We start from the raw sequence: 17,408 nt of genomic DNA on the forward strand, positions 1-17,408 counted from the left end.
CCACAATTTTATCTAAGGTGAACATGCACCAGAGAGAAGCCTTCTGAGAACCAGGTTTGATTGGTACACCGGACCTCCCCCCCCCCCTCACACGCACATAATTATCACACACACACACGCACACACACTCTTACAGACTAAACTGCACAAATCCTGCAGCTTTGTTAGTGATGTGTTAACTGCACAGGCAGAGTAGCTCTTGTGCAATCACCGATGTACAAAGTGACACTGGTGGGGAAAATGCTGACTGGGTGGCTCAGCTAAATATCCCACCTGTTTTACACTAGAAATGCAACATTTGTCCATGTTATGTAAAAACAAACAAAGAGCAAAGAGAAATATATTACTAGCACGGCCTTATTCACACGTGTGCACTTGCAATGAAACTTTAACCGATAGCTTATGGGCTCACCCAATCAGGGGGGCAAAAAATGAGTAAACAGGTTCTCATTAGCAGAACATTTCTGGACAAGTTCATTATCGAAAAAACATTTTTCCTGCACCAGTCTCATGAATAAAGACTTATGAGTTAGCCAGAGAACCGCAAAAACTGAAAATCAATTTCTTTCTTTTTGTTTTTAATTCCATGTGAGAGGCTAACTACGCAACCTCGTGACAAAGGTCCTGTCAGGTGTGGACCTAAAAACAGGAACCAAGAACAAACATCAATTTCTTAACAAGACTTTAAGTGGAGATGATATTCAGGCGTTACAATGTAAACAACAATGAACAGCAAAACAAACAATACTGTTTTTTCCCCTCTGCATTGCACAACTCATACTGACAAGTCTGAATTCCTGATTATCACATTTTGCATTTCATTGAAACTGTGCTGCTCATATGGCTAATGTTAATGATTTCAAAGTGGCTGTTTTTAGCAGGTTACTTTAATGGATGACTACTATGTTGTGACTATATGGGACTTAAGGGCTTAAACAAATACTACTAGATGGACAGAGTATAGTTTCAAAATTAAAGACATTCCTCATTTATACCCGACAAATAAACAATTCTTAACCAATTGTAATGGGACACTTTAAAATGGATGCTGAAAAATGAAGCTAAAATAAGCTAAGCTTCCTGCTTCCATTCTGAATAAATCGCATGTGAAGAGCAGCTTTCTTCAAAACCCTTAAATATAAGCAGTGGTGAGTTATTTACATCCTATACTGGAAGAGAAATCGAGCCTAGAAGTTATTTGTATAGTCCAGCCGTCACAGAGACGTTGCCGCGTGTCAGACATCAAAGATTTAAAGTGAGACTATTCAGCAGCAGCTACAGGAGCTCCTTAATAAGCATCAATGCCTTCTATAGACAAGTTTCTGAAGCGTCATCGCAGAGTCAAGCGAACTAGGTCACAGGAAGAAGAAAAGAAAATAATGAGTTGTTGAAAACCAAAGGTCTAAAAAAATAAAGTTTTGTTTATTCTCTGCATTTATAGTTTCTTATTCCACACTTTTGGTTCAACCTTCTTCAACACAATGAGCAATCAAAGAAATTAAACCATGAAAGCGCTATGTACATGCAAAGCCCACTTGGATCTGCTCAGTTCAGGGAGCCAGGAGCGGGATAGTTGTGTTTGTGAGATAATAGGTCAGTCATGATGCACTGAAAGTATAGGCTGCCTGCAGATGGGGCAGGTGTTATTTTCAGAGAGCCAGCGGTCGATGCAGTGGACATGGAATTCGTGAGAGCAGGGCAGGCGGCGCAGCTTGTTGCCTTGGACATACTCGTTTATGCAGACGCTGCAGGCTCGACCAATCTCCCCCTCCAGGCTGGCCTGACCATACGTACGCGTTGATAGATTGTCAATCTGCTCTTTGGTCAGGCCCCTCGGATGTTCATCATCCTCTTCGTCATTGAGCAGGAAGAAATGTGCCAGCCGCAAGATGGGTAGAGTACCGTTCTCTACTAGGTTGTTGGTGTCCCTGCTGGTAGGCCGTCCATCTGTGGTGCTCACTACTCCTCCGAGCCTAGCCTGCCCATTCTGGTCCTCATCACTTCTCACCAGCCCCACCCTCTCGTGAACTACCCCACCTGTACTAACCTGGCCAGGTGCACTCTCATTTGTATTCACGCGACTGCCTGGGCTGTTGTTACCGTTTGTACCATTAGGATCTGAATGGTTAGGTGCAACAGTTTCGGAATCGGCCTCTGTCTCCATTAGGGAGCTAAGCTCTCCAAATCCAGTCATGATCTGGCGCAAGATTGAACGTAGGGCAGTGGAGTTGGGTTCACCCAGGCCTGTCTCACTGATACGCCTCAGAGGAATCCGAATAGTGCTGACGTAGGTGCGAATCCCAGCTCGCTCAGAGCGAGAAATGGTGCGTCGAAATCCACCACTGTCGCTTTCAAATGTCACTGTATTTTCAGCAACGCGAGCACGAGATCGTGTTCTGCTGGCGATGCTGTCTCTATCGCGGTTTTCACCAGGTCGAATCCTTCTCACCTGCAGGTCCAACATGATGGTCGGATGTCTTCGCACTGCTGAACTTCCTGCTCCTATTACTTGTGATTCACTTTCACGTTCAACCATCTCTACAGCTGGCTCCGTTGGAACAACGGGTTCTGACACAGCCTCTCCAGTCTCCATTGACACAGAGGCTGTGCCACTGCCTGATTCAACAGTATTAATGGATGAGCTGCTGGAATCACTACTGGATGGCAGAGTGGTACTAGCAACACTAACTCTGTGTAAAGGGGAACGACTTCGCCTTGACACGCGCGATGAAAGCCCACTTCCATATGCAGCTCTGCGTGTGCGACCATGCGATCGAGTCCTACTGCCACGGGATTCGTGTCCCGCTGCTGGAGCCTGTGTCGCAGACTGGGATGACACCCGGGGGCAGTCTATAGAAGCAGGCGCATCATTACGCCCCTGCTCTCCTTCTACATTCAAGGCTTGCTGTTGTACAGGTATAGTTTGATCAGGAGGAGGGTTTGGAACGTTGGGAGGAGGTGTTAAAGAGTGCAAAGTGCCACCTCTCCTTTGAATAGCAGCTGAGGACGCCACTGGTGGAGGAAGTGCAGGGGGGCTCATAGAAAGTGTGGTAGTGCTGCTGCGTGTACGCCGTGTCTGCACCCGCCTACTGATGGCTGGGCGGGGGGTAGGGTACGGGGCAGGCCTTGGCGTGGTTGAAGGTCGAGAGGTTGAAAAGGAGGAAGCAGTTCGTATTGAGGGTGATGTATTTGGGGCAGTCACTGGTGGGTCTGAGGCATCCACAGTCTCATTATGCTCCCCTGGCTCTGGCTGGTCATGGTTGATGTTGATCTCCAGGCTAAAGCGGAATTCTCCACTGTTCGGGTTGGTCCGGCTGACAGCACGCCATGTCTGATTGCCACTCTGTCCGCTGCGAGTAGCATTACCAGTGCGTCTGAAAGTATTCAGCCACTCCAGTAATGAGTCACCATTAGAAGTTTCTGCTCCGGGTTCTGCGCCCCCTGTAGGAAGAAGTAGAAGAGAAAAAAAAAAGGTTACGACTAGGTAAAATCATTAAATCTACTTCTCTTTACACAGGTCTCTAGCAGAAATCTTGCTTTTGTTCTCTTGCAACAATATGAAAGCCATTTTAAACTATTCAAAACCAGTACTTAGACTGCATTTACTGTCAGGCTAAAACATAAATACAAACACGGTTCTACAAAGCACGCCGTCTTGTTTGGTACCAGCTTAGGCAAGGTTTAAAATAAATACAAGACCTTCACAGGACATATTGCGAAGCCTGTCTTTTGTCATCCTTTTTTTTCCTTTTTCTTGCTGCCAAAGTCAAGTCCTTAAAGATTATTTTGTGTTTTTCCTGTCACATTTTTTTAAATCAAAAATTAAGTAACTTTTGGCTGTGTTACAACTGTTGTCGTTATTTTGTGTAATATGAAATCTGAGTGTGCAGGTGCCTCTCCGTGATTGGTGCATCCAGGCGGGGAACAACATATAAGAAGACACCGCCATGGATGATTCGTTCACTGGACATTGCTTTGAAGCTGATGGCCAGTCATTTGTGGACATTCTAAGCTCCAGTTCCCTCGGTAACCCCCTAATAAGTTTACTACCAGGTCATATGTCAATCATGGGTAGTCTTTAGTCTCATTACTAGTCTGTTCATTTACTCCTCTGAATGTTGACAAAGGTTTATCACGAATGACACCTACTTCCTTTCCCCTGCAGTCATTTTGTCTTTATTCACTTGAATTTTGATGACTTTCTAGGGTCTCTAGTCGCCACATTGCTGTGAATTGCTTCCAGTGTGTACACAGCTTTAGGGGTCACCACAGCAGATGGATCCCTAAAGACCCCGGTATACCCCTTTGTTTGTGACTTCACACGTCACCAGTGCTTGTCACATAGTCACTTCTATTTGCTCTCATTGGACAGGCGCAGGTAGCTGCTGCTGTATTCTGATGAATGACAGGTGCCGCGACTCAGACAATACCACATTAGCGCTGATATAGGAAGAGAAGTAGACAAAACTGAAAGTAAAGACATTTGAAATAAATCCAGAGCAAATTTTTTTCCATCTCTTCAAACTGCTGCAGCATCTCCCTATATATTGGGAATAATCTGCGAATCTCTGACCTTCTCTACTGATACACTTTAAAACTGCAGCGAAAACTGACATGATTGTAAACTCTTATCTTAAACCCTGCTGCAGCGCTAGCAGCACAATCTGCCAGATTACAAAAGTCACGAGGTGCACAACCAGACAAAACGACAGCTAATGGTGAACAGCTGGGTCTGCTTCTCACCCCAGAATCAAACCACAGATCTTTTGCATGTAAGGTGAATGTTCTACCACTATACCACAGAGCCATTTAACTCAAAAGTGACTTTGGGGCTTAACATAACAAAACATCACGAAAGCCAGATCTGGAAAGATTAAGGGAAGTCGTCCTTCCTACCTGCTCCTCGTCTCCCTCCAGCACCTCTCTCTTCTCCCTCACCGCTGCTGCTCTGCTGCTCTCCAGACTCAGAAGTCTGCGAGTGCTGCTCGGTAGAAGGCTGAGATGACAAACGCTCTTTTGCTCCATCCAGACGCTGGCGGAGCTCTTCAGCAGTCACCTCCCCTATAAAACAAAATTTCATGGGCTTTTTGTTTTTTTGTACAATAAAAATAACTGTGGGTACAGATCCAACAACACTGTGCAAAAGCATCAAGTGCCCCTCCTTACCAGGAGTGCCCAGCAGGTTGCCATCTCTCATTAGACGGTACTCTTCTTCACTCAGTTCATTAATGAAGTGATAGTACGCCTCCTCCCTTCGAAGACGCTCTGCCTGCCTCCTCCGTTCATCTCCCCCACCAGGAGGGTCCATCACCGTATAAAGTGCTGGCAGACAAATAAGCAAGAGTCAGTCACGGATGATCTGTCACTTAAATTTACCCTCTGTAGATATTTGTCTTTCTAATATGTTGCAGATGAACAAGTCATGTGTTAGCTAATGGTCATCCGATTCGGTTATGGACAGGCAAAGATCAAACTGTTATAACGCGAGCAGTTGCTATAAATAAGACCAGCGCAAAACACAGTGCAAATATGAGCTGTTTGCTCAACGTTGTCTTTGAGTGACTATTTCTACCCAAGGGCAACAGTTAAATCAACGCCATCCATTTTCTGTCGAAACACTTACAGCAAAAGAATGGAAATGGCTACGTTAATCTTGCTAACGTTTAGCCTAGAGGCTAGCGCCGAAAATTCATCAAATTTAATATGTATGCACATGCTCAGTTAAATCCCTACCACGGTAAATCTAAGGGGTAGTGTAACAATGAAGCAGTCATCACGAAACCTAACATTAACGCAGTGACAACAGTATCCACGGAAGGCCATGTTGAAGGCAGCGGAATAAAGCAACAAAACTGGCGTTGTCATCCTGGTTAGCCACCAATCAGCGGCGTAATCTCAAAGACGGACACGCCAGGCGTCCAATCAGTGTTGAACATAGGCGGGCCGTGATAAACCGAAAGGGAGGCTTCCTCCATGTAAACGCAGGGCAAACAGTGAAAGACAAAGAATCTCGTCAGCGCTATTAGAGAATTACAAAATCAAGATGTTGACACATAGTAGCGATTAACGACAACATTGGCTCAACATTACAATTAGAATTAGAATTGTAGATATTTTAAAAGCCATTTAAGTGCGCAATGCTTCAGCTGCTAACTCAGCGCTAGCTCGTTAGCACAACCAGCGTTAGCGACTATCACTTAGCTCCGCTAGCCGACCCACCAGCGAGCTGCGAGGCTCATTAACTTATCATAATTTATTATGACAGAACATTTTCTCAAGCAGTGGGAGTACACGGAACCTATCACTTAACCCTAACACACTTTTATAAGAGTTGACAGTGGCATATAAAAGAATTTCGTACCTGACGAGGCAGCTGTAATATGGACGGTTCGCTTTGCTCCCTCTGCTCTCTCAAATCAAGATGGGACCAGCGGTGCTGCACTACAGCGTCGGTCAAAAACAAGATGCCCGGCTATAATAGTTCCTACCTAACATAACATCAAAGCTAAGCTCAAGGTTTGGCTGACCTAGGTGACAGCAGTGAATGTCAGTGTAAAAGCATCATTTATAAAGTTGGTATACTTTTATTCAGCTATACTATACTATCAAATATCCTATCTAAAACTTCAAAGTTATTTTCTCAGAAATGTGAGTTAGTAAGATGAAATTTTCAGATTAAAACCCAGAAATCTTGACTTTTTTTTAGTGGTGGGAACAAGCTTCCATACCACATTAGGGTTCTTGTTTGCCTTCGTTTAAATTATTTTAAATATTCAGCTAATCATATCTTGTATCTCAGTCATAACTGCCATTCTTTATTGGAAATTATATAGGTTGCTGGCTGCAGAAACTAAAATAGCTCTTCCAACATCTCAGGGTATGGTGATGAGTTGATAGGTTCTTGGACCAATCATAGCAGTTTTCCACTTTTAAAATACTTTAAACTGATTCCCTTAGATTTCCAATGGGAGTGGGACCAGGAGGGTCAGGATTAGAAATTAGCATATCAGAGGCACACCTCAAGAGTGCTGAACATGTGCAGAGCAGGGATAGTGGATATATTGAATAAAGGTACTGAAGATGGAGCTGCCAGGGAGGAGGAAAAGAGGAAGACCACAGAGGAGGTTCATGGACGTAGTGAAGGGGGACATGCAGAGGGTTGGTGTAACAGAGGAGGATGCTAGAGATATGGTGAGATGGGGGGAGATGATCCACTGTGGTGACCACTAAAGGGAGCAGCAAAAAGAAGATGATAAAAAGAGTTTAAAAGTATATTGTTTCATTATTTTATCCCGTGCTTGCCCATTCAACATTAATCTGTTTGGACAGTCTTTTTCTTTTCGTAATATAGTGCTATTTAAACCATACTTTACTTATTCTCTTGAATTAAAATCAAACGCATGTCTGCTTTCTTTGTGGTGGACAGAATATGCAGATATTTGTTTGCACGGCCCTTTTATAGCCACGTAATAACCCACAATACGGAAAAGAATAAGCTAACTTCTCCTTAGCATAAAAACGATATGATGAAATCAAGTCATATCTCAGCTATATTTGAGTGAGACTGAGAATTTCCACGTGGTGTAGTCAGTCTACCCATTTTTTCTTTGGCTCTTTCTCTGCTGCAGGGCTGTCTTCACGACGTTTTACGACAATGCCGTGCGCGAATACGCCGTCGTTACCGAGTGAAGTGCGTCCCTTTGGAGCAGATACCGGCTGAAGAGAAACGCAGCAACAAGATAAAGGAATATATTTGGGGCTCCGTTTGCACCTGGACTATCTCGGAGCACCGCCTATCTCCTCCAGAGCTTTAATTTTAAGACGAGAACTCGATGTGAAAGCCGGGCTGGAGGAAGGAAAGAGCCACGCTGGAGAAGGCAACTAGCTGAATTACCAAACCGAGCTCGGTGGAGGAGCCTAGTTGCCTCCCAAGCGACGCTTTAAAAAAAGGAAGGAGCAGATACATTCAGGCCAGACGGTGGTGAAAATGGACTATGATTTTAAAGTGAAGCTGACCGGCGAAAGAGAGCGTGTCGAGGACCTGTTTGAGTACGAAGGATGCAAAGTGGGTAGAGGCACCTACGGCCATGTATACAAGGCGAAGAGAAAAGATGGGTGAGTTGATGAGCAGCAAGGCCTTTTAGCCAGTGAACCCTTAGCCAGCTTACCCCCCGCCTCCTGCCTGTCTTCTCATCTTCCAAATAAATGTTACCTCTCTCCTCTTCCTCCCCCTTTCAAGGCCACTTGCAGATGTGGGAGTGTTGCATTGGGTTTGTGTAGAGACAAAAGTGAGCAGTTTGAGCTCGCACTGTTGGGATGCTGATGGAGCTTTGTGTCGCGCACAAAAAACACCGACATACGGTTTACCACCGGGATTGGAGCTTTCCCTTTTCATGCATCTGTTTTGTCACTTATATGCCTAACTCTAGGTACTATTTTTTTTATTTATTTAAGCTAAAGTGTTTTTTTAATTCCCTCTCCCATGTGATGTTGTAAATGTAATACAGCAGGTGCATGTGGAAGCACTTGTTGATGTCTTCTTCTTTTTTTTAAAGTCGTTCTTATACATGAGCTACATGGCTGCAAAGAGACTTATACAAGATTTTGTGTGAATTCAAAAAATAATCTTTAGTTATGCCCAGTTTTTGCACTCTTTAGTGTTTTTTTTTTTTGTTTGTTTTCTTTGTTTGTTTGTTTGTTTTTTACCCAATTTTAACATTTTTGCGGGGTTTTTTATGCTTTTAGCCTTTGCATGAAGTAAAGTAAGGGAACTAGCTGAACCCAAACTGTAGACTCATGTGGTGGTTAGTGTGCTAATCCCTCAGGATGCCAGGGCACCACCCACCTTTCTTCCTAAAACTTTCCTGCTGTTTCTAATGCCAGCCTTGTAACAGCCTTAACTGTGTCTGGACCAGAGCTGGGGGAGAGCTCAAGATGGTTTAAGCTACTAGTCCCGTTATTACAGCCCGGACATACTGGCAGCAGGAACCACACAAAAGAGCCCTAAAGTGTTTAAAGATGTCTGTATTTCGCTTTAGGAGCCTGCTTTTTATTAGACTTTTTAGCAGAGTTGCGCTGCTGCTTTTGGACGAGGCCTGAGGAGGCACAAAGCTTGGGTTTATGAGATGATTTAGGCCCGGCAGAGGGAGGGGTTGTAACCAATTCGTTCAAGTAAGCGCCAGTGCCAGTGCTCTGTTTGTCCCTTGCCAGCTGCCAGACAGGCCCTGTTTCCTTTCCCTCTCTATTGTTTTGACCCTCAGAGGTAAGCTTGATTACACAAATTTGGAGGTAATGCAACTCGGCCTCTTCTCAGAGTCCCACTGGCAGCTGCCAAGTGCCCCCCTTTATGTTGCTGTGCAAACGGCTCTCAGGGGGCCCTCAGTCTGGACTGGTCTGGTGTTGATGTTGCTCTACCTTTCTGTGTGTGTGTGTTTGTAGGAAGGATGATAAGGACTACGCCCTCAAGCAGATTGAAGGCACTGGCATCTCCATGTCAGCCTGCAGAGAGATTGCAGTAAGAGCTGCTTGGCTTACTCTGTTCCTTTTGTTTGGTCTGTGATTAAACACCTTTGTGCCATTCCAGGCACTTTATGTAACGTCTGAATGACATTCACACGCTAGTTTTTGTGCAAGCAATCGTAAAATTGAAAGTCAGGAAGCAGATGTTAATGCAGTGCATATAGAGAGTAGACACAGAATTAGTGATATAAAGTATTGCGTCACAAGCATTTAAAAAAACAAACAAAAAAAAGCATCTTACTGCCAAAGATTGAAAGTGTTCAGTTGAGGAGATGATATCGTGTCCACCCCCCTGTTTAAGTATAATCTCTGGTAATCAATACAGTCACAAAAATAAGCGCAAAGTTTCTCTTTCGTTACGTCATTTTCATTCATGATGTCTGTAATGAGATTGTGTGGTTGGCCTTCTGAGTGGGTTTGTACGTTGCAGCTGCTGCGGGAGCTGAAGCACCCCAATGTCATCTCACTGCAGAAGGTTTTCCTGTCACATGCTGACCGTAAAGTATGGCTGCTCTTTGACTATGCTGAACATGATCTCTGGGTAAAATGCAAACACACAACACACACATATACACACACTTGACCTGCATGACATGACTTATCACACATATTATGGGGGTAATGCATGTTGGGGGGTTTTAAATAGTTTGTTTTAAGCATTTCTTTATTAGTTTATATTCATATGCATGCATGGGTTGCAGATTTCCACCTATCTTTATGAGCACAAAGACATGACTTAAAATAGGCCTCTCTTCATAATTAGGTCATAAATGTGCATGCAATTTGATAGCTGTTTTTTTGTTTATTTGTTTTTTATTTTTTGCATGTCCTTTTAATGCCAATGCATTCACATTCGCCTTCAACCAGTAATAAGGAATGAGACTTGAAATAGTGCTAATTATGCACTGGTAAGTCTCATTAAAGCACACGCATCCACCAAGAAGTATTCCACGTTGAGCAGTTAAACCTCTGCTGCATTACAGTTGACAGAAACAGCTGGCAGAGAATCAGAACTGAGTTAGATGCAGTTTTCTGCCACAGAGCTCCAACAATTGCATTCCCCTCCCAAGGAAGTGGAAACACATGCCACAAACATTAGGTTCTCTCAACTCGCCTGCAGCACACTTACATTTTTGTGATCATCTGTAGCAAAAGAACATGCATTTCAGTCAGTCTGTACGTGCAAAGCCCTGCTCACTGTTTACCCTTTCTTTCCATAGCACATTATTAAGTTCCACAGAGCATCTAAGGCCAACAAGAAGCCGCTTCAGTTGCCTAGAGGAATGGTGAAGTCTCTGCTCTATCAGATTCTGGATGGCATCCATTACCTTCACGCTAACTGGGTCCTTCATAGAGATCTTGTAAGAGGATTGGGGGGAGAGGAGGGTGTTTGGCTACAAGGGAAAATTAGGTTAAACTGTTAATGAGAGACGTAAAGATTGCTATTGGGCTGAGAATATGTGGAGTGCATGTGTCAGTCTGTATGTGTTCAGATGAATATGTAAATGAACAGTATTCTTAGGTTGTTTGGTGAGTAACTAACTTGTTAACACATGAACAGGATGTCAGTTTTCTGCCGTAAGTGAGATCGAAATGTGGTAGACTTTCTCTCTCCTGTTCGGGAAATTGCAGTCATTTGTCCACTAGAGGGCAGCAAGAAAGAGTTTTGATTGCATTACACATGCAGGGCTGTAGTTCAGAAACTGGGCCAAACAAAGCTGAATTAATTACTGGGAAGTTTTCCTGTCAGATGTCTGGAGTGTGGAAACATTTTTATCTGTGTTTGTGTGTCTTTGTCTCCATCAGAAACCAGCGAACATTTTAGTGATGGGGGAAGGGCCAGAGAGGGGTAGAGTAAAGATTGGTATGTATAGTGTTTCGTTTTTAAAACTTATTTGCTGCTTAGTTTATCTGTCGGTTCATTGACACACATACCCATTGTGCAGCGGACATGGGGTTTGCTCGTCTCTTCAATTCACCGCTGAAGCCTTTAGCCGATCTCGACCCTGTGGTGGTCACCTTCTGGTACAGAGCACCTGAACTGCTCCTGGGAGCTCGGCACTACACCAAAGCCATCGGTGAGATTGTGCGGCACCATCTGTCTTTCTGTCCTCCTTGTGTGTACATGTGCAACCAGTTGAGCTGAAATTAGTGCGTGCTTACAGACATCTGGGCGATTGGCTGCATTTTTGCGGAGCTGCTGACGTCTGAGCCCATATTCCACTGTCGCCAGGAGGATATCAAGACCAGTAACCCTTACCATCATGACCAGCTGGACCGCATCTTTAATGTCATGGGCTTCCCTGCCGGTGAGTCTTGATTGACCCGATTTAAAACATGCATGAAATGATTTACCGGATTTTCCACAGTATTTCTATTAATGGGGTTAACCTGCTATTATACAAAGTGTGTTGCATATTCAGTGGAGAAATTGTGTGGAAAGAAAAGCCTTTTCCATTCCTTGGTCTTTTTCAGGCTTCTCTTTTTTAAAGGCAGTAATGTGGTCTAAGTGCTCTGCACATCAATCCTCTGACATGTTAGATGAAGCCAAGTCACAAACACAGAAACTTGTACCTCTAGGGCTACATTTGGGCCTATTTTTTCCAGCTCACTTAAGCTGCTCCTGCTCTTTTTCCTTCTACTATCACTCCTGGTCTTGCTGTATAATTCACCAGTGTATTTGATGGACTTTGTTTAGATTCTGCAGAAAATGGGGGGAAGTCTTACAGTCTCGTTGCCATGTTTGGCAAGTATATTTATGGGGTTATGCTGAAAAGGTTAGAGATGATGGATGTGAATGCTTACCAGATAAGCAAGTTCATGTCAGTTTTGTAGGAAATAGATCTTATTATGTTTGCCAGAATGCAGATTGATTATGCACTGTATAAACAATGGGGCGTTGTGTGGAAATTATGAGCGTTTTTGCTTAAAATAAAAACAACCTACATAATATGTCCTTCGTGAGAGGGTGTGACACGCTGTAATCTTGTGTTTTCCTCAGATAAAGACTGGGAGGACATCAAAAAGATGCCAGAACACTCCACGCTGATGAAAGACTTTAGGAGGAACACGTGAGTCTGCAGAGCAACACTGCCCTATTTTTTTTTCTTTTCTTTTTTTTTAAGATCAGAGCAAAGCAGGTCTGCTGGTTAAGACATTTCTGGGTGCTTTGTGTGATTTTTACTCATTTAATAATTGTTATGCAGGATAAATCCACTGAAGGCATGCCATTAATATAATTTTCTCCCACAGATACACAAACTGCAGCCTTATAAAGTACATGGAAAAACATAAAGTTAAACCAGACAGCAAAGCATTCCACTTGGTAAGTTAAAATGTGTCAGGATAGGAGAAGTAGGACGATTACTTGCAAGAGTTTACAGTCATCTGCCATTTTGTTGCTTATACCTGACGTTACTTTTGCTTTTAGAGCTTCCTTTATTCTTCAGATGCTGGGAACATATTTACATGTTAGCATCATGCAGTTGTGGGTAGCATCTCAATGATGTGATTTTCTCCCTCCCAGAGGTGCTTTATTGCATTAATATCTGTTGACTGGAGGCAAGAAAATATGAGATGATATGAGATTTGGGACACGATGCGTTATTGTGCTGAAAGTAGCCTTGAGAAGATGGTACACTGTTATCATAAAGGGGTGACATTTAAAACAAACTGAGGTGCGCCTCCACTAAGTTACGGACATAATGTCTGATTACAGTGTAAATCACCAAGGATGCTGATTACAAGCTGCAAAGAACTTGAACGGCATTTCCACCCTACCCCTTAATCATGAGACCCTTCGGCAGCTGCAGATGTGACACTCGTCACAGAGTAGGAGGACATAGGAGATGTATTGGAATTGGGTCTCAACTGCTGTCTTACAGGAACAACGATGTGGCCTCCTTATTCGGTTGCTGACCTTTTGCACAGAACAGTGAAATACAGGCACAGCCCTGTGTGAAAGAAGCTGGGGATAGGAATGCTGGATGGATCAATATACTCATCAGATTAGGAATTGTTTTTCCGAACCTCCACTGGGCAGTTTTGGCAAGCCTGTCTTCACTGGCCTTAATTTACTGTTCAAAACTCACTGTAGTGCCTTTCAGTGTGGTCTTCTCTTGCTGTGACATGTTGCAAATTTGGCAGTGCTCTACTGGACACCTTGTGGTGACAAGTGACTCTGCCATCATTTTTTTTTTTTTTTTTTGGCCCCAGAGATTCACTCGTTATGGGATATGACTATCTCTGTAAACTCTACAGATTGTCATAAGCACTGAAATCAGCCTACCAGGCACTAACAGCCAGCCAGGGTCACTTAAACCGCCTTTCTTCTTCAATCTGATGTTCAGTTTGAGCTTTAGCAGATCCATGTGACCAGGACTGTATGTCTAAATGCACTGACTTTGTGTCAAGTGATTGGCTTACTTAGAAATTTTCCCTAACAAGCATTTAAATGGGTGTGATTTGCAAAGTGCCCAGTGTGGTTAGTTAACAAACAAAGTGTGCATTTTCATTGTGTGAATTTGTGTCATGTTTGAGACTAACTCTGGGTGCACTATATGTTACAGCTGCAAAAGCTATTGACCATGGACCCCATCCGTAGAATCACATCCGAGCAGGCCATGCAGGACCCCTACTTTTTAGAGGAGCCTTTACCCACCTCTGAGTGAGTTACACCGAACACACTTCCACACACTCCCACACACACACAGACTACATTCAACTCACAAGATAGTTTCTTTGTCTTGTGTTCGTCCTTAGCTTAAATCACATGATCTACGGATGCCTTGAGCGGGTCTCTTAGCTAATTAGCTCAGAGTCATGGGAATTAATGTTTGAAGATGAAGAAGCCTCTTTGCCTTTTTTTTTCTCTAGTGTGTTTGCAGGTTGCCAGATTCCCTACCCCAAGAGGGAGTTTCTGACAGAGGAGGAGCCAGAGGACAAGGCAGACAAAGTAAATATTACATATCCATACGCCACATGCTGTATTACTAAAGTCATTAAACATTAATTGATTGGTATATAGATGGGTGTAATATAGAAAAGTAAAATGAGAAATATAGAAAATTTACAATAAAGCTGAGTAACATGTAGTGAAACTTCATACAGTCCAGGGTGTAATTTAAGTGATATTTTTGTGCCCTTTAGAAAAACCAGCAGCAGCAACAGGGAAATAACCACACAAATGGGGCGGGGCACACAGGCAACCCAGACAACAGCCACGCCCAGGGCCCGCCTCTAAAGAAAGTGCGAGTTGTCCCGCCCACCACTACCTCAGGTGGCCTCATTATGACCTCAGACTACCAGGTAAATCCATCTTTCTCATATATTCACTGTCACTGTTTCTGGATTGTCATCTATGTTGTTGTTTATTAAATCAGCGAGCGACTTTAATAGAATACATATACAGTGAAATAGCATAGCTTTGTTTTGTAGACGAAACAGGCTAGACAAGTTTAGAAATCTCTCGACAGCATAAGATGTTGTGGGCTAGGGTCAAAAATATTATAGCAACCACTCTGAAAAGAATGTTACATGAGATGTAAGTATTGGTAATATACTATGTAATATAATATACTATAAGATTTATACTTTTAATATTCTTCGCAGTGGCAGAACTGAACATGTTAAATACCCTCTCATGCTTGACATATGTATTATTTTACTTTCTGGATGATGTGGAAATGGCTTTTTAGCTGCACACATAACCAGAAATGGCAACAAATACCATTTTTGATCTGCAACATGAGGCGGATGTGAATGTTGGATCATCGTGTTTCAGATGTGACACACATGCTCAGACACAAATCCATCTAATCTGACTGGAAACGTGGAGTGATGGTGTTTTTGCATAATAAAAGTGACTTTACTTAACATGACAGTGAAATTTCCATGTATCCAACTGTTCTTGCATGCGGAATTTAAGATGTCACCACACTAAAAGTGTGATCATTTTACTGGAATATGTTGTTCATTGAGTTTAAATGCAAATTAAACCATTACACAAAGAAGATTTTGTGAATATGTCACTGCTTTCTTTGTTGTTTTCTTCCTGTAGCGCTCCAATCCACATGCTGCCTACCAGAACCCTGGACCAAGCACATCACTGCCCCAGAGCAGCATGGGATATTCCTCTACCTCCCAACAGCCGCCCCAGTACTCCCACCAGACCCACCGCTACTGAAACATCCCTCCCACACACACATACACACGTTAATAGACACATGTACACACACAGCCCTCACCACGCCCACCTGAACGAATGTACCGAGGGATGTGGGGGGCGTCCAAGGCAACAAAACCCACCCTGCCTCACCCCACTTCACCTCACAGAGGGCACCATCTCTACAGCAGTACGTTAGGCCTGAAAGAAATGGTCTTCACTTTGTTCCAGATAAAGATAACACACCGCAGTATTAGAAACACAGTTATAGAGAAAACGTGATAGGTGAGACACAAAGTGGGAGGAAGGTTTTAAAAAAATAATAATAATAATTAAAAAAGGAAAAAAAAAAAAAAGGAAATTTTGATTGAATCAAATCTTTTTCTGTTACTCGGATCTCGGATGTAAGAGAAGATGGCGTGGTTTAAAGGAAATGTTAATCTGTTCCGTCATATCCTCCCCCTTTCTTCTTAACCTGTCTCCTTTACCTACAGCCTACCCCGGCCGGTTTACCCTTTTCCTGTCGAAGCTCGGACGAAACTGAAAGCTGCTATGTGACTGCCAGCGTTGACAGATTTCCTGTCCTCCTGTCTGTCTGTTTATTTTGTGCAAGCGGCCCTACGAGGGCCTCAGCTGAGGACTTTACTGAGCTGCTGTGAAACATGCTGGGAGGATGTGGAGCCACTCGCAGCTGTGGCTTTGAGGGGTTTTTGTTCAGAGAGGACAAAAAAAAAAAAAAAAAGATTTTAGTAGTTTCTAATTTAATCTGTTTTCATGGTTCTGTTTTCATGGCGAGAGCGGCAAAGCAGCTTGCAATAGCTGACTGCTCATGTGCTGTGGTTAAGCCTTACAACATGATGACAAAACCAACCAATCGCATGGAGGATGGCAGGCGGAACATGCATTGTACTGTAATGTATTGAAATATTTTACATGAAGCAAGTATCCCGACAATAAAAGTGGAAACATCAACATTGTCACTCTTATTTGTGAAGCAATTTTAAGTAACATCTTTCATCCTATTTATTCTTTTTCTGGGAACACCTGACATCTAATGTGAGCTTCACAAAATTCAGTTTGGGAAAGAAGAGAAGACGAGTTTTGCTGATGATATTTGATGCATCGTGGTAGCACGAGGCATTCACAAAGTACTGCTGTTTGAAAACGGACAGAAAAAAAAAACTTAACCACCCAGATGTTAATATGTGCACTTGACATTACCACAGTGAGAGAAAATCAAATCAGTCCTGAATTTTATTTATTTAATAAGGCCTATATGAAATCTTGCTCAATAATGGGTTATTATAGTAGAGATCTAGCTGAATCATGTTTAAAAAGGCCGTCAACTAACCACTGTTTTCATTGTTAAATTCTCAGATTATTAAATTTTTAAATTAATGTACAAAATGTATAAAAAGAAAATAGGACCCATTAAAAGTCAACCAACTGCAATTTTGTGGCCCCAAAAATTCAGATATTTAAATCACAGATGTGCAGCTAAATTCATGTTAAATTGTTTGATGCTTTGATGTGAAGTGGGTGTGACACCAATGAAACATGATAAACATGTAATGTTCAAGAAAATGTTCTAGTAGATCGTTGCTCCTGTAATTTTCATTTTAGAGTATAGAGTTTTCATTCATTCACAGAAAGTGCCCTCGTACTTTGGTGTGGTATGGATGGCCATGGGCGGTGGTCTTAATCAGTAGGGAAAGCTCTAACACTT

At 42.9% G+C, this 17,408-nt stretch overlaps 2 protein-coding genes across 2 annotated transcripts; one reads left to right on the top strand and one right to left on the bottom strand.

Annotated features, from left to right (window-relative positions):
* Window positions 1–694: 694 nt before the first annotated feature.
* rnf6 (ring finger protein (C3H2C3 type) 6) lies at window positions 695–6,415 on the bottom strand. Its single transcript, XM_085362351.1, has 4 exons — window positions 6,362–6,415; window positions 5,167–5,322; window positions 4,897–5,061; window positions 695–3,441 (listed from the first exon to the last, which is right to left on the bottom strand). Exons 2-4 carry the CDS (start codon window positions 5,306–5,308, stop codon window positions 1,595–1,597), a joined length of 2,154 nt encoding a protein of 717 aa, XP_085218477.1. The 5' UTR covers window positions 5,309–5,322; window positions 6,362–6,415; the 3' UTR covers window positions 695–1,594.
* A 1,277-nt stretch (window positions 6,416–7,692) lies between these two features.
* On the top strand, window positions 7,693–16,628 carry cdk8 (cyclin dependent kinase 8). Its single transcript, XM_085362352.1, has 13 exons — window positions 7,693–8,115; window positions 9,439–9,514; window positions 9,950–10,060; window positions 10,740–10,880; window positions 11,326–11,383; window positions 11,466–11,597; window positions 11,685–11,828; window positions 12,521–12,590; window positions 12,772–12,844; window positions 14,088–14,185; window positions 14,395–14,473; window positions 14,668–14,826; window positions 15,578–16,628. The coding sequence occupies exons 1-13, from the start codon at window positions 7,988–7,990 to the stop codon at window positions 15,701–15,703; spliced, it is 1,395 nt and encodes a 464-aa protein (XP_085218478.1). The 5' UTR covers window positions 7,693–7,987; the 3' UTR covers window positions 15,704–16,628.
* Window positions 16,629–17,408: the final 780 nt, after the last annotated feature.

Source organism: Diplotaxodon limnothrissa, linkage group LG9 (assembly GCF_057381915.1).
Source record: "Diplotaxodon limnothrissa isolate DT_005_m linkage group LG9, D_limnothrissa_male_GT1.1, whole genome shotgun sequence".
Lineage (NCBI taxonomy): Eukaryota > Metazoa > Chordata > Actinopteri > Cichliformes > Cichlidae > Diplotaxodon > Diplotaxodon limnothrissa.

What these genes read in the sequence shown, in the direction of transcription:
- cdk8 (XM_085362352.1), top strand. Translation starts at nt 7,988, where the DNA reads ATGGACTATGATTTTAAAGTGAAGCTGACCGGCGAAAGAGAGCGTGTC. An exon ending in ATGCTGAACATGATCTCTGG is followed by an intron (nt 10,061 to 10,739) that starts GTAAAATGCAAA and finishes TTCTTTCCATAG; the next exon opens with CACATTATTAAGTTCCACAG. An exon ending in AAAGACTTTAGGAGGAACAC is followed by an intron (nt 12,591 to 12,771) that starts GTGAGTCTGCAG and finishes TTTCTCCCACAG; the next exon opens with ATACACAAACTGCAGCCTTA.
- rnf6 (XM_085362351.1), bottom strand. Translation starts at nt 5,308, where the DNA reads ATGGACCCTCCTGGTGGGGGAGATGAACGGAGGAGGCAGGCAGAGCGT. An exon ending in CAACCTGCTGGGCACTCCTG is followed by an intron (nt 5,062 to 5,166) that starts GTAAGGAGGGGC and finishes TTTGTTTTATAG; the next exon opens with GGGAGGTGACTGCTGAAGAG. An exon ending in TGGAGGGAGACGAGGAGCAG is followed by an intron (nt 3,442 to 4,896) that starts GTAGGAAGGACG and finishes TTCTTCCTACAG; the next exon opens with GGGGCGCAGAACCCGGAGCA.